General features: G+C 40.6%; 1 protein-coding gene and 1 pseudogene across 1 annotated transcript in view; one reads left to right on the top strand and one right to left on the bottom strand.

The window, feature by feature from the left end:
- The window catches only part of TSPAN13 (tetraspanin 13), a 34,257-nt gene extending 11,541 nt beyond the window's left edge, over nucleotides 1-22,716 (bottom strand). The window contains exon 1 of the mRNA XM_017526916.2: nucleotides 22,225-22,716. Coding sequence (XP_017382405.1) covers nucleotides 22,225-22,287 — 63 coding nt within the window. The 5' untranslated portion in view covers nucleotides 22,288-22,716. The remainder of the gene's footprint in view (nucleotides 1-22,224) is intronic.
- Nucleotides 331-1,552, top strand: LOC119470954 (annotated as a pseudogene).
- Nucleotides 22,717-23,099: the final 383 nt, after the last annotated feature.

The raw sequence follows: 23,099 nt of genomic DNA, 5'->3' as shown, positions 1-23,099 counted from the left end.
TTGTTTTAACAAATTACATTAATCCCCAGTGGTGCTTTATTCTTGCAAAAGAAAAAAAAAGACTAACAATAATACACAAAATTCTCAAAAAGCCTCAGAAGTCATCTGCATACTAAGCCTAAATGCATGCGACTTGAGATTTTGAGGAGATCATACATGCAAAAACTTATAGATGCCAATCTCAGTCCAACATATTAATCTCTTCAAATGGGTATCATCTATCTTTCCATCAAAGCCCAAATGCACTGTAATTTTCTCTGGGAGGCCCTCATAGTCCCCAGCAGACTGAATAAACCCCTCCAGTGTCTGGTCGATCTCTGTTCCTTGAACATGGTTCTCTCGTTCCCTTCATCACACATTGTGTTTCCAAGCTGGTCTCTCCAGAAGACTGGCAGTAACTCAAGAGTAAGGACCCACCTCTTTTCACCTGGCTATACAGCCCCAGAATCACAGCACCTATACAGGACAAGGTCCCGGGGAATACTCAAAAACTGCTCACAGAATTGCTGCTGAAATGAATTGCTTTAAATGTCATCATCTATTTGATTAAAAATCATATACAGAGAGATCATTAAAACTCTTAGTAGCATAAAAAGAACGTAAGAGACTTTAGCTATTTTAAGTGAACTAGTATTCTGAGCAAAAAGAAATTATTTTATATTCCAGTTGTTTTATTCATATATTTATAAAACAACACTGGCTGAAGAAAGCATGCCTAGTGGTTACGACCTCTAAAACTCAAAATGACATTACTTCTTTAAAATCACACTTAAGTCCTACGTGCATGCAAGTGGCTGCATCAGGCTGCAGAAGATCGTGGTCTCCACAGGAGTTAAAGTTCCTCCTAATCTGTGCTGGTTGGAAGAACTTGAAGAAGGACAAAAAGGAGCAGGCAATGGTACAGTTAGCTGGGGCCTTGAAGATGATGAAAATATGACACAAGGTGGACACGCATGACTATTGGGCCACCAAGGACAAATTATGAAAACAGAATATAAAGGCTGAGCACGGTGGCTCACACCTGTAATCCCAGCACTTTGGGAGGCAGAGGTGGGTAGATCACAAGGTCAGGAGCTCGAGAGCAGCCTGGCCAATATGGTGAAACCCCATCTCTACTAAAAATATAAAAATTAGCTGGGCATGGTGGCACATGCCTGTAGTCTGAGGTACTCGGGAACCTGAGGCAGGAGACTCACTTGAACCCAGGAGGCAGAGGTTGCAGTGAGCCGAGATCATACCACTACACTCCAGCCTGGCCAACAGAGGAAGACGCTGTCTCAAAAAAAAAAAAAGAAAGAAAAGAAAACAGAATATATAGCCTGAAAGTAGTATGTGGACCTAAATACCCAGAAGCTCCTCCATCAGTTAGATTTGTAACAAAAAATAATATGAATGGAATAAATCATTCCAGTGGGATGGTGGATGCCTGGAGCATACCAGTGTTAGCAAAATAGCAAAACTCATATAGCATTAAAGTTGTATGATGCTAATGATGTCCAAAGAAAATATGAAGCCTCCACAGCCACCAGAAAAACAAACACACAGCAATTAATTTTAGTGGATCTCCAACTTGTCTTAAATCAACAACCTCTACTCATGTTAATGTCTTGATTAAATATCACAATGCAAAATACTCACACATTAAATAAAATAATTCTAACTGGTAAACATAACCTGGACATATGTAAGAATATATCTAATATATGTACACCCATTATATTTTCAGGTAACAGGAGGAAAAACGCAGCACAATTTTTTTTCTCTTGTTAAGGCACTGTCACTTAAACATAAACCTGGTGTACTCGAAATAGAATTCAGGTTTCCAAGATAAAAGTGTGTAGCGAAGTGTTAGATTGCAGTGGAAGCATGTGTGTTTCTAAAAAAGTAAAAATCTCAAGAAAGAAAACAGAAATTGCATGCTTTATCCATCCTGCTTAGGGAAAGAGAGCTGGAGTTGAAATTGTTTAAAAAGTAGCAGGTACAATGAATGTGGTCACAAATGTGTTAATTTTTGAAGCAGTGTGGATGCTGATGACTAGTAGTATCAAAAACATGTTCATGATTGTTTTGATACTTATATATATTATAAAAAATGTTGGGGTGAGTGGATGAACTTCTGTTAAAAGCTGCTCTTGTGTGTTACATGTAACAGACATGGTAAATATTTGTCTACAGTCTTTGTTTAACAAACAATGCATTTAAGTGAAGTCAACAAAAAGGAAATAGGTGTATGGATACGTGATTCTGAGATTAAAGTTAATCCTAAAAGGGGCTGGGCACGGTGGCTCACGCCTGTAATCCCAGCATTTTGGGAGGCCAAGGCAGGCAGATCACGAGGTCAGGAGTTCAAGACCAGCCTGGCCAATATGGTGAAACCCCATCTCCACTAAAAATACAAAAATTAGCTGGGCCTGGTAGGGCATGTCTGTAGTCCCAGCTACTTGGGAGGCTGAGGCAGGAGAACTGCTTGAACCTGGGAGCCGGAAGCTGCAGGGAGCCGAGATCCCACCACTGCACTCCAGACTGGGCGACAAAGCAAGACTGTCTCACAAAATTAAATAAATAAAATAACAAAGTTAATCCTAAAAGATAAATAAAACGTGGAACATGTCCTCAGAATAAAATCACACTTCAAAATAGTACACCACATAAAGATCATAATTCACTTATAGACGATGAAGCTTAACAGGTATTATGGACAGGAATGGGGGACAGGCTGTTGAACAGGAAGGAAACAGCATCTTCACTTCAATTGTGGGTCAACCATTTCCTGCAGCAATCTGACAGCATAACATCCAATTAGAAAGACTCAAAACATTAAAAATCTATTTTTTAGCACCATTTAAAAGCCTGATAAACTTTGCTTAGAAATATAAATTGCCACTTACTCAAATGGATCTTTGTCTGCCCAAATGTGTAAATTTTCATATGTAATATTATAGTTTATCAGGCAAATTTAACATCTACTGGTATAATGAACCTTCTTACATATGTAGAGATACAAGCAAAACTGCTACATATTGAGCGTCTATTTGTACTCTTATCCAAAATATTTTTTTGCATTTTTTTTGCCAAAGACACAAAACTTGAAGATAAAAGGAACCATCTATAGCATAAGAGAACCAAATTAGAGAGCTACATGGACTTGGTAGGCTCCAGTGCAGCTGGAACACCCAGCAAGCTTTTCTTTTCCGAGGGACAAGGAGAGACAAGAACTTTCACAAATTTTGCCACTCAGAAATTTGTCTAGTCCTTCTCCTGTGCCCAGCTGCTCCTTATCAGCAGGCCCATTTGCTTCTGTTTGATTTTATCACCCTCACTGAGAGTCTTCTAACAACTTCAAACAGTCTTGTACTGAGAAAAAGTTCTCTGCCCCTCCAACAAGTGAACTTATTTCTAACTCTGTGGTATTCAAATTTAACACATTTCTTTTCAGGAGCTGTAAAAGACAGAAGCCTGAAGGAGGTGCGAAGGAAGAAGGAGGAAGCGCGGCAGGAGGGCTATGCTTAGCATCCTTGCTGCATCCTGGTACCAAACACTGAAGACGGGCCACGTGTGCAACACATCACAGCAGCCTGCTGGATTTCTGTTTCCAGAGAAACAGAACCAATAGGAAATGTATCTATATCTAATCTATTGAGTGAAAATCCAACAGTGAAACAGGCACACACACAGACAGAGAGATTTTAAAGAATTGGCTCATATGATTGTCGTGACTGGCAAGTCAGAAATTTGTGGGGCTGGGCAGCAGGCTGGAAACTCAAGCAAAATTTCTTCTTCCTCAGAAAACGTTAATCATTGTTCTTCAGGTCTTCAACTGACAGGCTAAGGCCCACCCACATGATGGAAGGTATAGGATTTAAAGTCAACTGATTGTACCTGTTAGACACCTCTACAAAATACCTTCATAGCAGCATCTAGACTAGTGCTTGACCAAACAATGGGGCACCATAGCCTAGTCAAGTTCACACATAAAATTAACCATCGCATTTGCCGACATCCAAGTCCTGGGTGTGATGCATATTTCCTAATTCAGTTAAGTTCACAGGGGGAACTGCACTGTATCCTTTAACTCTTAGACCCAGAAAGATAAGAAGCATGAATAATCTGATATTATTTCAATCCCAATAGATCTTTAAAACTTTAAAATCTTTAAAAGATTCTTTAAATCCTTTAGGAAATTATAGTACACCTTTACTATATTACTGAAATTCTTAAATATGAGAATATTAAAAGTTATGCACTTTATAGTTACACACTTTAAAGTTATACACTTTAAAGTTATAAACTTTAAAGTGTATAACATTAAAAGTCAATTATTCATCAACAAGTACTTAATGCTGAGTATATGCTAAAAGCCAGAAACAAGACATCCCTATAAGAACAGGGCTTGGCCAACTTTCTCTGCAAAGGGCCAGATATTTATCATTAGGCTTTGCAGATCACATAGTCTCTGCCACAACAATTCAACTCTGCCACTGTACACAAAAGCAGTGACAGACAATATGTAAGCAAAGGAGTAGGCAGGGCTGTGTTCCAATAACACCTTATTTATATATACTGAAATTTGAATTCATATAATTTTAATGTATCACAAAATGTCATTCCTCCTGTTTTTTCAGCATTCAAAAATGTGAAACCATTCTAAGCTAGCAGGCTGTACAAAAATAAGTCAGTGAGATGGATTTGGCTGTGGGCTGTAGTTTTCTGACCCTTGCTCTAGAAGTCAGTGTAGAAGAGAATGAAAAATTACAATGGAACAAATAATTGCTACACCAGAGATTTTTTATAAGGTGAGTCAAAGCACAGAACAATAATCTTCCCCACACACAAAAAAAAATCCAGACAAACAGAACAGGCCAACTGACCCCTCTGTGAATATAACCTTATGTAGTAAAGAATAAATATTATCTTATATGGTAAAAGATGGAACTAAACCAAGGATTTTTAAAGGAGGTGCTTATCCTAGATTATGAGGTAGGGCCTAAATGTCATAACCGGTATCCTTACAAGAGAGGCACAGGGAAATTAGAGAGACACACACACAATGAAGAAGGTGAAAAAAAAGAGGCAGAGACTAATGCCAGCAGCCACAAGGAATGCCAGCAGCCACCAGAAAATGGAAGAGGCCCTGAGAGAGCCTGACTCTGTGGACACCTTGATTTTGGACTTCTGGTCTCCAGAACTTAAGGGAATACATTTCTGTTATTTTAAGTCACCACATTTGTGGTAATTTGCTACAGCAGCCCCGGAAAAGAAATACTGAACAATTCACCTATGTGGAGTTTGACAAGTCAGGAACCTCTCACTGTTACAGAACCTGGCTAGAATTTTACCATCAGTGGAATCCTTACCATGTAGCTAGGGTGAGGTGTTCCGGCACCCTCATCAGCATCTCCCAGCACAGCAAATACATTATTTGCATCACAGTTTTGGCAAAATGAGGAAACTCTTCAATGCTAACTCCGCTGCCAACTAAGAGGCTCATTAATAATCAAAATCTATTAATGTAAATGTAAAAAAATATATATCTCTACAACCAAAAAGAGGGGAGAAAGCACTAGTTTAGTTCTCAGACTAGGCATTATGCTATCATTGAGAATGTTATCTAGAATATTCACAAGTATGTCTGTTCTGTTTTTTTTCTTTTCCTGCACATAGGGGGAAAAAGAGGCTGCTTCCTTCTGATAACCCTCTGTCTTTTTTTTTTTTTTTTGAGACGGAGTTTCACTCTTGTTACCCAGGCTGGAGTGCAATGGCACGATCTTGGCTCACCGCAACCTCCGCCTCCTGGGTTCAGGCAATTCTCCTGCCTCAGCCAGGACTACAGGCACGCGCCACCATGCCCAGCTAATTTTTTGTATTTTTAGTAGAGACGGGGTTTCACCATGTTGAGCAGGATGGTCTCGATCTCTTGACCTCGTGATCCACCCGCCTCGGCCTCCCAAAGTGCTGGGATTACAGGCGTGAGCCACCGCGCCCGGCTCTGATAACCCTCTGTCAAGGGTATTCCTCGCCAAGTTGATTCTGCTGTGTCTTTAATACAGTTTTCAGTATACCCCAATTACCACTACCAGGCCGTCCTCTAAAACCATCGAAGAGGGTTTCCTATCATTGCTTTAGCAAATTAACACAAGCATGGTGGATTAAAACACCACAAATGTATTGCCTTACAGTTCTGGAGGCTGTGTTGGTCAGGCTGTACTGCCGAAAGCTCCAGTGAGAGAATCTGTTTCCTTCCTTCCTCTAGCCTCTGGGGGTTTTCTGAATTCCTTGGCACATAGCCTCAAATGCGCAGGTCCTTTTCTGACTCTGACCCTCTTTCCCCTCTTCTAAGGACCGATGTGATTCCACAAAGATCACCCAGATAATCCAGAATAATCTCCCCATCTCAAGATTCTTCATTGAATCATATCTTTCAAAGTCCTTTTAGTTACGTAAAGTAACATATTTGTAGGTTCCTAGGATTAGGATATGAACAATTTTTTGGAGGTTATGGTTATTTAGCTCACCACAGAGAGTTCTTGGAACATGGGTAACTGAGCTACCATAGAATCTTTTCAGCTACAAATATTTTAAAACACTGAACAAGACTGTAATATTTTATTTAAATATGTAACTGAGCACAGAGAAACCATATGATATTCCTACAGGCCAGAAATGAAAGGAGAACAAAAAGCTAGCACTGTAAGCATACAGCTAGTGCTATGGGGTCCCATGGGCAGGTGGGGAAGGAGTTCCTGGTTCAGAAGAGTCCCTAAAGGGGATGGACTTAGGTTTCGTAGCAGAACTAGGAAAGGCAACTGAGACACTTGCATAACTGGGATCTCCAAAAAGCTGTATTTTTAGTGTAAGGGGTTAGAGAAAAACCACAATAATCTACCCCAGGAAGACAGCAAAGACTTTTCAGTGTCTTCGAAAAGTCGGCAAGAAAGAGAAACATGGGCCTATCAAACAAGAACCTATCATGCCCATGCTTGCAGTCTAAGTGTACACTGCCTCAGGCATGCAGGAGTCCTCAAGACAAACAACTCAAATAAAAGCTGATTACCAGAGGTGACCGCATTTGGGGAGAAAAACTCATAGAAGCATATCCAAAATTTGTTCAGAAGGGACCGTTCCAAATCCCAGCCCTTACAAGATTCTCAAAGAAAAAAATATAAACTTTGCTGCCAATCAAAAAAAAAAAATCACAAAATGGCTAGGAAAAAAAAATGTACCATGAGAGAGATGTGACAAATACAACAAAAGGATAAAAGCTCCCAAGAACTAGAGATGACAGAACTAACTGAAAAAGACTAAAACAAAATATTTTAAACTGGCTAAAAAGATAAAAGGGGGCGGGGTGCAGTGGGTCACACATGTAAACCCAGGATTTTGGGAGGCCGACGTGGGTGGATCATTTTAGGTCAGGAGTTCAAAGTCAGTCTGGCCAACACGGTGAAACTCTGTCTCTACCAAAAATATATTTTTTAAAAAATCGGCAGGGTGTGATGGTGCGTGCCTGTAATCCCAGCTACTTGGGAGGCTGAGGCAGGAGAACTGCTTAAACCCGGGAGGCAGAGGTTGCAGTGAGCCAAGATCACACCACTGCACTCCAGCCTGGGCAGCAGAGTGAGATTCCATCTCAACAATAATAATAACAATAAAATAAAATAAAAAATATTTAAAAATAAAATTTTAAAAAAGATGAAAGGGGAATAAAAACAGTATTTTTTAAAACGCAAACTTAAAAAAGAGCCACATAAACCCAACATAGGAGAAAGAAAAGAAACTTACAATAGAAAAGATACATAAAGCTACATTAAAGGAGAAAAAAGTAACAGCCTTTAGCAAAATTATTTAAGTGAAAGACTGAGAATAAACCCTTCTAAATTTTTAAACTGATAAATACCTATCAAAAACCCAAAGCAAAAATCACACTCAGTGATAAAAGAAAAGAAGCATTACTCTAGCTAATGGACAGGAAAAAAATGAACCATAAACACTTTCTCTAAAATTCAGGAAGAAGACAGGGTGTGGGCTTTCACCACATCTATTCAGCATTATAGTGGGGGTTTTAGACAACTGACCAAGCATAAATACAGAACAATGGGAGGAAACACAACTTTCATTATTTACAAATTATTAGGACTATCTACAAAGGAAATCCAAAAAATATTTAAAAAACTAAAATTGGTTAAGAACCAGCAAAGTTGCTAGAAACAGAATCAATACACAAAAATCAACCGCATGCTGATGCACCAAAAAGATAATTTTTCATGTACTTTTTAGGATATAATTTGTAACATGCCCCCAAAATATAAGGTATACTTGAAGAAATCCAACAAAAGTAGTGCAAGGTCTTCATGAAGAAAATTGTGAAATGTATTTGAAGAACATGAAAAAGACCTAAAATAAACAAAGGGATAAAGAAGATTAAGGAGAAAAGCTTATATCCGCGACACTTTTTCTCAGCCCAGCTGCACTGTCACCAGAATCAGGCAGAAGAAATGCTCCTGGTGGCAAATCAGTCCTGTTGGTGGTTCACAATAACTGCCCTGAATGCTACTTCTGTTGTTGTTTTCACCCATGTCTACAAAACTTGAACCGGACTCTACATATTTTGGATATGTTTCTTTTTTTTTAGTAAAATGAAATAGATAAAATTTAAAAACTAAATAAGTTAAAAATCATCTAACAAATATCAGAACTTACTATAATGGCAGGGCATGGTTGCTGACACCTGTAATCCTAGCACTTTGGGAGGCCAAAGTGGGTGGATCACCTGAGGTCAGGAATTCGAGACCAGCCTGGCCAACATAGTAAAACCCCGTCTCTACTAAAAGCATAAAAATTAGCCAGAAACTGCTTGAACCTAGGAGACGGTGGTTTTAGTGAGCCAAGATCGCACCACTGCACTCCAGCCTGGGTGACAGAGCAAGACTCTGTATTAAAAAAAAAAAAAAAAAAATCATTATAATGGTTCAGTTGTTAAAGCCAAGTAACTGATACAGATCTAAATAAGCCAACTGGGTAGTCTTTGAGAGAAGCGAAACTCTAAGTCAGTAGAAAAAGAGTAGATAAACATCAGGCTTTAAGAAGTAACCTTGTGGCCAGGCGCGGTGGCTCAAGCCTGTAATCCCAGCACTTTGGGAGGCCGAGGCGGGTGGATCACGAGGTCAAGAGATAGAGACCATCCTGGTCAGCATGGTGAAACCCCGTCTCTACTAAAAATACAAAAAATTAGCTGGGCATGGTGGTGTGTGCCTGTAATCCCAGCTACTCAGGAGGCTGAGGCAGGAGAATTGCCTGAACCCAGGAGGCGGAGGTTGCGGTGAGCCGAGATCACGCCATTGCACTCCAGCCTGGGTAACAAGAGCGAAACTCCGTCTCAAAAAAAGAAAAAAAAAAAAGAAGTAACCTTGTAACAATTATCTTCTCATTTTGAAAACTGACATTATTAGTCCCTACCTCAAACCATAAATTCTACATATTAAAAAGCACAACTAAAAAGTATAGAAAATATTTTAATGACTTTGTGGGTAAGGAAAAATTTATTTGAAACAAGTTTCAAAAAGTGCACATGTAACACTGACATGGCATGTACTCTGTTTAAAAATGTATTTTAACGGCTTTACATGTATTAACTAATTTAATCTTCACAAAAATCCTAAGAGGTAGGTAGTACTATTGCTTCCATTTTCTAGATGGGAAAAGTTGTGCACAAAGTGAGTTGTTAAGTAACTAGCCCAAGGTTAGATAGCAAGGAAGGTATATAGCTGGGATACGAACCCAGGCTACCTGGCTGTAGATCTGTGTTTTTACCTACTGTACCATCCTACCTGTTACAAATATAAACTTCTGTACTGTACAGTGAAAAACACTAGACAAATGTGGGAGAAGCCTAGGACTAGAAGAATATATTTTTAGCACACATGTATATTTTAAAATGCCTACAAATTAACAAAGCAAATTGAAAAGTGGTCAAAGGTAGTAAGAGTCAATTCACAGAAGAATAATTTGAAAGGCCAACCAACACATGAAAAATGTTAAATTTCATCAAAAATCAGGAAAACAAAAATGTAAACAAGGAGAGACTATCTCTAGATTGGCAAAATCTAAGCTTGATGACAGCAAGAATGTAAAGAACCTAGAACTCATGTACAAATAGAAATCTAAATTGTTGTAGCTACGTTGTATAATAAATTAACAACATTTAGGAAAATTAAAGATATGTATCCCTTACTACACCAGCAATTCTGTTTCTAGGTTAATCCTCAAGAGAACACCTATGTCCCCAACTAGACATATACCAGGATCCTGCTACAGTCTTGTTTGTTACAGTAAAAAATTAAAAACATTTTCAAACATCATGACTAGGGAATTCTCAGACTCTGGTGTGATAACACGATAAAATACAAATGATTTTTATCTATTCCTATTAAACTGACAAATTTCAAAAATATAAAGGAAATCAGACAAGTTGCATAAATACAGATAAAACATACTATTTACATAAATTTTCAAGCACAAAAAACAATACTATATGCTATTTGTAGATGATTAATATATGCAATATATGACGTTGTCACAAACATTTATGGAAGTGACAGATGTTGATTTCAGGACACTGAGCACTTTTGAGAGGGTAAAATGGGAAAGGGACTGGAGAGTGGGCCTTCAGCTACAGTGTAACATTTAACTTCTTAAAAGAGGGGCTAGCTGTGTTCAGCGGTGAGTGCCTATGGTCTCAACAGTATCTGGGACTCTGGAGGCAGATCACTTGAGCCCAGGGGTTTAAGGCTGTAGTCCACTGTGACTGCACCTGGGAATAGCCACTGCACTCCAGCCTAGGCAACATAGAGAACCTTCATCTCAAAAGAGAGAGAGAAAAAACACTGGCATATGTGAAATATATAAAGCTATTGAGTTCATAGGGGTCTACCAGATTATTTCCTGTGCATATAAAATTTCCTAATTAAAACTAGCCTTGAAAAATGTAATAAGCCCCTTCTTACTAAGTCACCAATTCTAAGTTCTTCTGCTTTGCTTTCCTCTCTAAATTGGTCCAACTTTCCTCATCCAGCCTTAGCTCCCACTGCTTCCCAAACCCAGCTATTTAAATCTAGACAGTCTCACTTGTCTCTCAAATATTTCACATCAATTCCCATATAAGTGCAGTCCACATTCCCTCCTCTAATTTGTTCCCATTTAGGAGAGAGGAGGCTTAGGAATGAAGGTGGTATACAACTGAAGGCAACAGGCAGCAAGTTGCTGATTCTCCACGTTTATAACAGAAGGCAATGCTCTAGGTCCATCACACTCAGATGGTCTCAAGTGTGAACCAAGACACTGCCCTACACCATTTTCAAGCCCGACTCCTAGGTGCACATATGCACACACACATGCACACACAAATACACATTCTTATTTATAAGGGCCATTCCCAAAGGTGAAAGAAAACATAGATTCAGTGGTCCAATCCAAAACAAATTTTGCATTTATTACCACAGTGAAACTGTACACCATAAACTTGTTTGTGCTAATCAATTTTCTAATATACACCCAAAAATATGTTGGATTTTTTAATTTAAAAAGGCCAAATCAAAGCGTTTTCTTGTGTATAACTGGTGTTTCTAACACATTATTTTTAAAATCCCCCATGTATCTAAGTTAGCTTTTTAAATTAGAAATAACACCTAAAGATTTATAATATGCCTCTAATAAGGTCTGATTATCAGTGTATCTTTAACTTTACTAAAAAGGAGCCTTTTAAAGATAATAAAACAATTTATTTCTCAGTAGTGATAATTACATGTTATGGTTGGTTTGTAATTGTGAAGAGAATGAGATTATATGAGGTCTTCCAAACTAGTGATCTAAAAATTATTAATTTAAATAGTTAACTTTAACTGCATAATTAAAAAGCCTAGGTTTGTCACTAGAACTTGGTAGACAAAGGAACTCCAAAGAATCTTTTGTTCTATTATAATAACAGTTTTCTTATTAAATCAATTGTAATAGCAAGTAAATGTAGGCCTATGACAAATAGTTTCCTTCCCTTTGGGAGACAGAATGCTGATAAAAACGGAATTATGCATCTGTTAATTCATTGCTAGTAATGTTCTTATAAGCAGGAAGCACCAATCTTTCCTGTTTTCTCTTTAAAACAAAGGTGAATCGTATAAAACCAGTTTTAAGAGAATTAAAGGAGCTATAATGGAAAAGGTACACCAAAGCAAGACATAAAACTGTCATAAAAAGTGTCCAAAACTGGCATTGCTTCCCCAAGTAAACCCCAAGAGAAAGCGGCCATGGCAAAACTGCAAGTGCACACGTGAGTAGGGTCTAATGAAGGTGAACAAACAGGAAAGTGCTGCTGCAAGGAACATAGAAATTCTCAGCCAGGCCAGGGGCAGGGTCTCATGCCTGTAATCCTAGCACTTTGGAAGGCCAGGGAAGGGGGACTGCTTGAGCCCAGGTAGTTCAAAACCAGCCTGGACAACATGGTGAGACCTTGTCTCTACCAAAAGATGAAAACATTAGCCAGATGTGGTGGCAACCAACTGTGCTCCCAGCCACTTGGGAGACTGACTAGGATAGCTTCAGCCCAGGAGGTCAAGGTTGCAGGGAGTTGTGTTCATGCCACTGCACTCCAACCTGCAAGGCAACAGAGTGAGACCTTGTCTCAAAAAGAAAGAAATTCTTAGCCAGGGCTCACAGCACAAGCACAGACCACCACAGCACAGGTAGAACACGGTGGTTCAACCTGTAATCCCAGCACTTTGGGAGGCTGAGGCAGGATCACTTGAGCCCAGGAGTTTGGAGACCAGCCTGAGCACATAGCAAGACCTTGTCCCCCACCCCACCAAGAAAAAAAAAAAAAAAACAAAGACAGAGACAGAAAGAGAACACCATGGCACAAAAGTACCTGGCCTTTACCACTGAGCAGTTCTGTGGTTGCCTGCAGACTGGGAGTGGGGGTTTAGGGATGGGAAAGAGGGATTTCAAAGAAGGATGAGGAGACTTTCAGGGGTCTCAAATGTGATCATGAGTTCACAGGTATACACATATGCCAAAACTTACCAAATGCTACACTTTAAGTATATTCACCTTACTGTGTCAATAATATTTCAGTAAATCTGTTTCCCCTCAAAAGACAAAGGTCTTTACAAATAAAGAACTTTTAGAGCATCTTCCACCTGGCATGGCACCATTCATGGTAGCTAGAGTTTTATATGTGATTTGGTGGCACAGCAAGGACAGTTGGGCAGGAAAGTAGATGGAGACTGGGCCCATGACAACATACTTCAATTGTGCACATGCCCAGGGTTACCTACATCTTGACTTCTTTCTCTAAGAAACAATAAACCTTATCATTTTAAGCTGTGATAACAGGGTTTCTATGACTTTGGACTGAACTGTATTCCTAATATTGTGGTCTCTGTTTTATAGCCAATCAGATCAGGTCATTCCTAGGCTGGCTGTCCTTTGTTTCTGATCTAGAGATAAAGTCCAAACTCCAAGGCTGACAAATCCCAAGACCTGAAAGGGCTGGATTATCGCTGGAGGTCATTCATTAACCACCATTCCTCCTCCCCGCCATACTTGGAATTCTTCTGATGGGCCTTCTACACTTTGAGTGCCAGATAATCAAGGCCCATGGTATCTTATATTCCTAGCACATGGCTAAGAGTCTGCAACAGAAGAGGTGCTCAAAACATACTGTTGAATGAAAGAGCATATAAGAGGGTAAGGAAATGCTTATTCTCCAATCTATACAATATTTGGAGGGGAAAAAAGTCAGCCTAACAATGTTTCATATTATTCTCTGTCTACATAACCTTCAATCTTTCATCAAATACTCACCACATTTCAAGAACAAGATGAAAAGACAGACTTTAATATTGTTCAAACAACTACCTTGTTTTTGAGTATCAAAAATTCTTACAAGGTAAGTGAATTGCTTTGAGGATGAAAGAATTTAAAACATTTGAAAAAGCTGGATTAGATGTTGTAAATTATTCAAGACTGTTTTGTTAGCACTAAAGCAAGAGAGAAGTTATGACGGTAGTGGAAGGCAAGCAATTTTAAAACAATAATAAGATACTGAAGGACTATACCCACAAAATGTAACACAGCATCCACAGACATGTAAAGAAAACAAAGGTAATAGCCAGGTTCCCTGGCTCACATCTGTAACCTGAGTACTTTGGGAAGCCAATGCAGAAGGATTGCTTAAGGCCAGGAATTTGAGACCAGCCTGGGCAACATAGCAAGACTCCTGTCTCCACACACACACAAAAAAAATTATTTAACTGGGTAGGGTGGAGTATGCCTGTAATTCTAGCTACTCAGAAGGAGAAAAGGTGGGAGGATCGCTTGAACTCAGGGGTTCAAGGCTGCAGTGAGCTATCATCACATACTGCACTCCAGCTTTGGTGACAGAATGAGAACCTGCCCCTAAAAAAAGAAAACAAAGCCCCAGACTATCTTCCTCAATATGCTTCAACATTCATAATGAGGAATTACACACTGACTCTCCTCGGTACTTCTTTTTAATGTGGAAAGAGTGCTGAAGAGCAATTCAGAAAAGATCAAGCATGTGTTTCCATGATGCCAAACATCTGGATGAAAATGGGAAAAGTCTATAAATAATCTAGATTTTGCTAAATAGCCAGACACTGAGTGTTGAAGCCAAAACCTCAGTTCTTTGATTGCTTTATGATCATTCTTCAAATGACATAGAAAGCCTAAAGTGCTCCTGTAAATAGTTTTCTTCATTATGGTTCTCTATGATGCTATTGTTTTTATACTTACTAAGCACAAATACAAAGTATATGGAAATTATATAAAGGTGATTCAAAGTAAGGGACTTCAACTTGTCATTTTCCAAGGAAACTTGTTTGAGGTGACACCCACAGCTACCCACAAAGTTCCAACCCCACCCTACCCCTTCCTTCTTTGGAGCATTGCAGGGAGACATGAAATGCAGTATGGGCAGCAGAACCCTGTACTGATTCCTGCGTTCAATTAACTAAATGCTAACCACATGCCAGGGCTGTGCCGGGCACACAGGAAAGCCAGAATGACTGTGAAATGGCCCTTATTGTTGAGAGGATTGTAAGAAAAATAAATGTGTAAGTGCTCTTTTCAATGACATCTTCATAGACAAATTCAAGAATCAGGTCTTGGTCCCCATCTCCTTGAAATGGTTTGCACTTGACTTCTGAGACACCCGCCTCTCTGCAGTTTTCCTCCTACCTGACTGGCCATTCCTTTTCAGGCTCCCCTGCTGAATGTTCCTCATCTCCAGCATCTTTTTTTTTTTTTTTTTGAGACGGAGTCTTGCTCTGCTGCCAGACTGGAGTGCAGTGCTGCAATCTCGGCTCACTGCAACCTCTGCCTTCCCAGTTCAAGCAATTCTCTGCCTCAGCCTCCTGAGTAGCGGGATTACAGGCACACACCATGATGCCCAGCTAATTTTTGTATTTTTAGTAGAGACGGGCTTTCACCATCTTGGCCAGGCTGGTCTTATACTCCTGACCTCATGATCCACCCACATTGGCATCCCAAAGTGCTGGGATTTCAGGTGTGACCCACCGTGCTCGGCCACATCTCGTAATGTATGAACGGCACTGCTTTAATCCGTGGACCATTACCCTTCTCTATCTACCTTCACTAACTTGTTGATTTCATCCAATTTCAACTCTTTAATTGGCTCCCTGAACTTAAATCTCCAGAAAGTCCTCTTCCCTGAATGACAGCGTTGTTACTACAAGTGCTACCAGTCATTTCCACTTGGGTTTCTTTGGCATCACATCTAATACTGAACCCCCTAATTCATCCCAAAGCCTGCTCCACCTACCATCTTCTCCATCCTGGCTAATGGCAAATCTATCCTGCCAGTTCCTTGAGCCACAAATCATGAGTAATTTGTGACTTGTCTCTTTCAGTACATCAGGTCACCCTACCTCCAAAACAGTCTCAGAATCTATTTCGTTTAATTCTATTGCCACCATACTAATCCAAGCCTCCATCATCTCGTGTAAATTATAGCAACAGCCTTATAACTGGTCTCAATGCTCCCACCTATGCCATCTATAATCTATTCTTAACTCAAGAGCCATATAACTTTTTACATAAAAATCAGACTAAGTCAGCCCTCAGGCCTAAACACACCAATAGCTCCCCATTTCACTTGGTGTAAAAGCTCATGTCCTTATAGTGTTTTCCTGTGTCCCACCCATAATTTCTCTGACCTCTTTTCCTACATTGTACTGCTTGCTTGCTCTGTCCCACTCACATCTGACTCCTCTGTCCCTTGCATAAGCCAGGAATACTCCTCCAGGCCAGGCACAGGTGCTCACACCTGTAATCCCAGCACTTTGGGAGGCCAAGGGGAGAGGATTGCTTGAGGCCAGGAGTTCAAGGCTAGCCCAGACAACATACTAAGACCCTGTCTCTACAAAACATTTTTCAAAATTAGCCAGGCATGGTGGCACATGCCTGTAGTCCCAGCTACTCAGTAGGCAGATGTGAGATCACGTGAGCCCAGGAGACAGCTCTCCAGCAGTGAGCTGAGATCACGCCACTGCACTTGGGTCTGAGTGACAGAGCAATACCCTATCTCAGAAAAAAAAAAAAAAGCAGAAATACTCTTCCATCAGAGTCTTCCCAAAGACCATTCCCTCTACCTGAAACACTCTGCCTAGATAAGTGTTCTTCATCTCCTTTAAGCCTTTTGATATAGTTTAGATATTTGTCTCCCCCAAATCTCATGCTGAAACGTAATCCCCAATGTTGAAGGCAGGGCCTGGTGGGAGGTGATTCACAGGGGTGGATCCCACGTGAATGGTTTAGCACCATAATCTCTGTGATAAGTGAGCTCTCCCTCTGCGTTCACGTGAGATCTGGTTGTTTAAAAGTGTTTGGCACCTCCACTCTCACTCTCCCCATGAGACACAGGGGCTTCCTTTCCCCTTCCACCATGATTGTAAGTATCCTGGGGCCCTCACCAGAAAATGCCAGCACTGTGCCTCCTGTACAGCCTGCAGAACCATGAATCAATTAAACCTCTTTTCTTTATCCAGTCTCAAGTATTTCTTTATAGCAATACAAGAATAGTCTAACACCGTTCTTACACAGATGTCTTTCCATGCAGGCCAAGTGTGACTACCCTACATGAAGCTGTGTACCCACCCTCCCACACCCAGTCCACTGCCCCCCCATCTTTATTCCTTTCACTCTGCTTTATTTTTCTCCGAAGCACTTGTTTACCATCTAATATGACATATAACTTACTTATTTATCATCTGTCCATCCCTATACACGTAAACTCCATGAAGGCAACCCATTGGGGTTTGTTTTGTTCACTGCTATTGATGATCAATTAATATTTATGATTAGAATAAAGAACAGAAAGAAAATAACTTGGGCACATCTTATACTTACATTAGACCCATAAATAACCCTAACCAGTTATAATTAAAATACAATTTTACAGCAAGTAGATTTGTTCATAAGAAAGGGTAGAGGAAACCCTTAGACATGTTTGAAACATTGGCCAAAGATGAAAAAAAAAGAGTCTACAGTGGATAAATAAAAGTAATTCCTACTTAGTATTACTACTTTTTAATCTAATGCTAACTTTCATGCTTTAAAATATTTAGCTGTGCTTCTGGATTTAATCTTGATCACTACAGAGGAAAAGAAACAAAACATTGTTTTACACAAGTTTTCTTTATGCAAGTTTTACCTGTGAAGAATAGCTAAAAAGGAGAAACCAAGTCTATAAATTTAGTGTAATTCAACTTTTTCCATCTGAAGCTGTAACAACTTAATTTCATTTCTCTTACACATCTAAAGCATTTATACACTATCTCATTTTATCCTCACACAACTTCATGAGGGGAAGGCTGAAAAATATCATCACCAATTTATACATGAAGAAACTGAAACTCAAACGAAGTAAGCTGTTCGTCCAGTAATAGAGTTGGAACAGTTCCATTTTCTTCATAAATCCAGTGCACTTTCTTCCCATAATTTTGATAAGAAACAGAATTTTCTTCCCATAAATGGTGGTTTTGTTTTATCTAACAGATATGGCACACTTTACAACAAAATACATGCCGTGTGCGGGGCCTCACACCTGTAATCCCAGCACTGTGGGAGGACAAGGCGGGTGGATCACCTGAGGTCAGGAGTTTGAGACCAGCCTAGCCAACATAGTGAAACCTCGTCTCTGCTAAAAATACAAAACATAAGCTGGGCATAGTAGCAGGCACCTGTTGTCTCAGCTACTCAGGAGGCTGAGGCAGGAGAATCGCTTGAACCCAGGAAGCAGAGGTTACAGTGAGCAGAGATCGCACCATTGCACTCCAGCCTGGGCAACAAGAGCGAAACTCCATCTCAAAAAAAAATTAAAATCAAATCACAAATAAAAACTGCATCCCAATGTCAGAGATGTTAAAAATATAAATTAATGTGTCTTAGAATTAATGTAATCCCATATAATTTTTATGCTGTATGAAAATATTTCTCAAAACAACCAAAAGCATGAGGAAAAAGAGTAACAAAAAAGAGAAACAAAACATGGAAAGATGTTAGAAGAATGAACACAAAAAGGAGGAAACAAAACTGCAACTTCTGAAATTTCCCTCCTGGGGATTTTGAAACTGGCAGGGCAACTCTTAAAAGTCCCAGTAAATATATGTTTGGTCATATTTTTCAGTTTGGTTCCATTTAACAAAGTCAGCTACCTTTTTTTGGTTTGTTTCTTTGTTAATAGAGCTTTCTTCTCTGGTTAAGAAGTAGCAGGAGACACATTATAAAGCTTCAAAATATTGCATGTTTTAATACAAAATTTCATATTTCCTAAAATTTCCCACAAATCACTAAGCATAATTTTCAAAAGTGTTTTTCACTATTTGTCAAAATCTTTTCAGCCTACAATATTCTTATAAACTATTAAAAATAAGTCATTTCCCAAATAGGTTTCATGTTTGTGCATATCCTAAATGGTATCAAAAAGACCCACACACTATTTCTACATTTCCTTGATTCAATCATACCTCCGTTATTCCCCCGGTCTCTCTAACCCACAAATATTTCCCACAGTCCTAAATTTTATGGTGCCTAAGTCAGTATATTCCTTATACGTCATTTAGTTTTCCCACTCCACGTCTCTCATCTAGATCTGTCTTCGCAAGGTATTCGCCTTTATAGGTATTTATTATTTCCCACAGTTCTCAACAGAGTGCACAGAGTAGGCAAATGTTTATTGACAGAATACAATTCCTGAAATCATATGCAGAAAAGGTAATAAATAAAAATGAGGCTTCATAAAAGCATATTGATTTTTAAGCCCTGTTTGGTTTGCTGCTGTATTTCCAAACTGAGAATGCAGCCTGGCACACAGTAGGCACTCAAATAATTGTTGAATAAAGAAACTAAAAGTTTCTTTAAATGCAGGAAGTTCAGAGGCAAGTCATTCTCTTAGAATACCGTGAAGGTGAATTCAGGACTATAGCTTCTCCCTTTCCTTCTATATTTACGAATTGTTGACACATAGTACACTGATTTAAGCTTGTCCAGTACTAGGGATCCTATTAACTAAAATAATCAGGCCATAAACAACCAGAAAAATCAGTTGTTAACATTCTGCCTAGTGATCAAATTTCCTTGTTTGGGACTTTCAACTCGTTTTTAGTGACATGCTTTCTGAGCTGATCATGAATGCGGCAGGAATCTCAGGCTCATTAGCAAGCCACCATAGCCTGCAGACAGTTCAGATGATAGGGTCCTATGTATCTCAGGAAAACGCTTCAACACAGCAGTGATGATACTTCAGGCAGTCATGGCCTTTACACCTGCCATTCCCATATGCAATCCTAGTTTAACCAACACTTTTAGAAATGATCTAAAATGGAATCCAGTAGCGTTGAGCAATTTTAGATGCAGTGACCAGGGTGGGATTAGCAACTACAAAGAATCCTTCTATTCATGACTTATAGAAAATGTCTCCCAAGCCCTCATGCTCAATCCCATCCCCAGTCGCCTCACATTTTTTCATCTTAAAATGTTGAGAAACAGATCAGGGAGAAAAAGAAGCTAAATAATGGCCCTGGCACATTTTCAGCATCTATCTAAGACTTGATCCAACTTTTACCTGTCACTTGTCTCCACTTTAAACTGCTACATTTATTTAAGCCTAATTACAATGTAAAAGAAGTAGACACTAATTCACTTCAAGAAATGTCCCTTTGTGTAAAAAGTCTATGATTTAAAAGAGCTAGCCATTTTTATCGTCTCGTGAATTTCAATTCATTGAGTTTTACTGCACAGCTATTAAAATCAATAGAATATACACTTTGAAGGTCAATAATTTAGAATAGAGATGAAATAGTCTTAATATGTCGCTTTATAATACCTTTCTTTTGCCTCACTTTCCTGACATACTCTAAATACAGCTAAAAATGGTATGTCTAGAAAGCAGTGGAACATTTTAAAATAACTTGTCTTTTAAAAAAATATTATACATTAATTTATACAGACCCTTACTCAAGTAAGTATGCAAAGCAGACATTCCACTCTATGTAAGCAGACACTGTAAGATTAAGTGTCTGGCAAACAGATGACTAAATCATTGGCAGAAAAAAAAAAACACAGAACTCGGGGCACAAAACAAGGAATTTAAAGTTCTAAGCAGGCCATTCACACTGATATTTTTTAAAAATGCCTAGAGTACTGGTCAGCATGTACTTAACAGCCAGGGTGATAAGCATGCCTCAGGTTAAGACAGATTAATTTTCATCTGAAACTTGACATGTATCTTCAAGAAGTGTATCACCAGATGTTCTAAAAATGTTTGCCCCAAAATCTACTATTAATGACCATGTTGACTAGATTCCTATTAACTAGCCATAAAAGCACACTCAATGCCTGTTTCTGTCTTGCCTTCAAAGCTTGCAATCATGTTCACATACAAAAGAACATTAATGGTAAAATGACCCAACCTCCTTCTTCTGTTGGTGACCACAAGGCAGCCTCTCTATTTCAAGGATGTAATCTAAGCTTGTACAGATGGCCTAGCTCTCTGCTAATGCGGGGTGCTGCGTTTGTTTTCAGGGTGGGTGCTGCAAAGTGCCAGGTGTATTTATAGAAGGGAGCAAGACTACGAAGGAGGGATGATGACAGAAGAGGAAGTTTCTTCCGCCGGGTAGAGGCAGCCTGTGGAAAGATCTGGATTCCACAGCCTAGGTTCCAATCCTGACTAGTCAGCTACCAGCTATGTAAACTTATTAAAACCTTTTTGGTCTGTTACCTTATGTATAAAATGTACACAATGCCCCATTCCCTCAGAAGGTTGTCAGAGTGATGAACGAACATTGTGTATGCAAAATCTGGGACGTGATAAGCATCCAATAAACGTCGATCTGTCCTGCCCATCCTCCTGTTCACCCAGAACTGCGCCTCAAAAAAATGACAAAGATCACCTGCAGCATTAAAACTAACAGACCCAAGCTGGTTGGCAGGGAAAGAAAGGACTTGGGTGGGGATTCACTTATTTCCTGGAAGACTTGGTTTAAAATGGAGTTAGGATAGTGATCATGGGCAAGACACATAGAAAAAGCACCGAGTACGAGCAAAACCGACAAGAACAAAAACACATCCCTTTGCTGTGAGCACGAAACAAACTTAGGAAGCGGCGGACATCCTGTGAACCTACTCAGTGGCCTCAATTAAAATCACGAGGGCACCTAGAGCTAACCCAGAGGCACACCAGCCATATGCCGCCTCGTCAGTTTCAGGCCACGCCATTCCGCAAAACTGTCCGCAAGCCCGGACGGCTCTCGCGCCTCCACGCCTGGCCCAGATGTGTTTGGAAGCCAGGAGGAAGCGGCACAGAAGGGTTGGGGTGGGAAAGCGCGGAGGTCCAGTTAAATGTTTGAAAAACAAGGCGATGGGTGAGGGGGTGGGGTGGAGCAATGAGGCAGAGACGCGGCCAGCGAGCCTGAGAGACGACAGCTTCACAATGAACGAAAGGAAGAGACTGCGACAAGCGCCGGCGCCCGGTCCCCGGCAGGGACGGATGGCGAGGCCGGGGGCGCGCAGAGCGTGGGAAGCCGGGAAGGGGGCGCGGGCTGCAACGAGTGAGTCGCTGGCCAGGCAGGCAAGCCCAAGAGCGCCCAAGCAGGTGCAAAGCCCCCAAGCCGGCAGGAACGGACAGGGGATACTCACTGTGTAAAGCAGGTTGAGGGCGCACAGGCAGTTCTTGGAACACGCGAAGCCCCCGCAAACCATTTTGGAACCTGTGGTGGCCAGTAGCCGCACGTAAATTCGACTCCGGCGGAGCTTCCTGGACAGCCGCTTTGTCCTTGCCTTTGGGGCCTGACCCAGGCGGGGCAGCAGCGCAGACGCGGGTGGGGGGCCAGAGCCGGGGGCTGCAGTGCGCTGCGCGCCCGCGGCGGCTCGGACCCGCTCGGGAACCTGCGGCCGCCGCAGCTGAGCCGGAGCCCCGCCCACCCTTTCGCCTCGCCGCGCGCGCTGATTGGCCGCTGGCCGGGAACAAAGGTAGAAATATGCAAATAAATGCGCTCCGCCCGCCGGGATCCGGGAGGGGAGGAGCGATCCTGGGGCGAGGGGGAGGGGGCCGAGGCCGTGAGGGAGGGAGCCCCAGGCCAGAGCTGTTGTCGGCGGCCTAGGTGTGGTTTCCCCCGGAGCAGGTGAGGAGGGAGGGCGGGGCTCGGAGGAGATCCACGCTGGCAAGGAGAAATATGACAGCACCTCTGGATTTTGGCCCTGGCAGATGACGTGGCACCATTTTGAATGAGACTTCAGAACTAAGCACCTACCTGGTCTTGTTTGCAGGAAGGAAGGCAGGAAGTAATGAATGAAAACATGTGAAAGATTTAAGAGAACGAAGTAGAGGGAAATGATAGGGAGAAAATAAGTGAAACAATAATAAATAAATAAAATTCCTGCTTCTCTCAGAAAGTAAGGTATGTGGCCTATAATTGTGACCTGTGACAGGTCAGACTTATCCTACAAAGATTTGCAAAATACTAATAAACATTATGAATACATGCATGCAAAGGAAAATCAAGAGACAGAGA

The sequence above is a fragment of the Cebus imitator genome, unplaced genomic scaffold, assembly GCF_001604975.1.
Source record: "Cebus imitator isolate Cc_AM_T3 unplaced genomic scaffold, Cebus_imitator-1.0 Scaffold45, whole genome shotgun sequence".
NCBI lineage: Eukaryota > Metazoa > Chordata > Mammalia > Primates > Cebidae > Cebus > Cebus imitator.
Note: the sequence above shows the minus strand (reverse complement) of the source record. Positions and strands in the feature narration are given on the sequence as shown.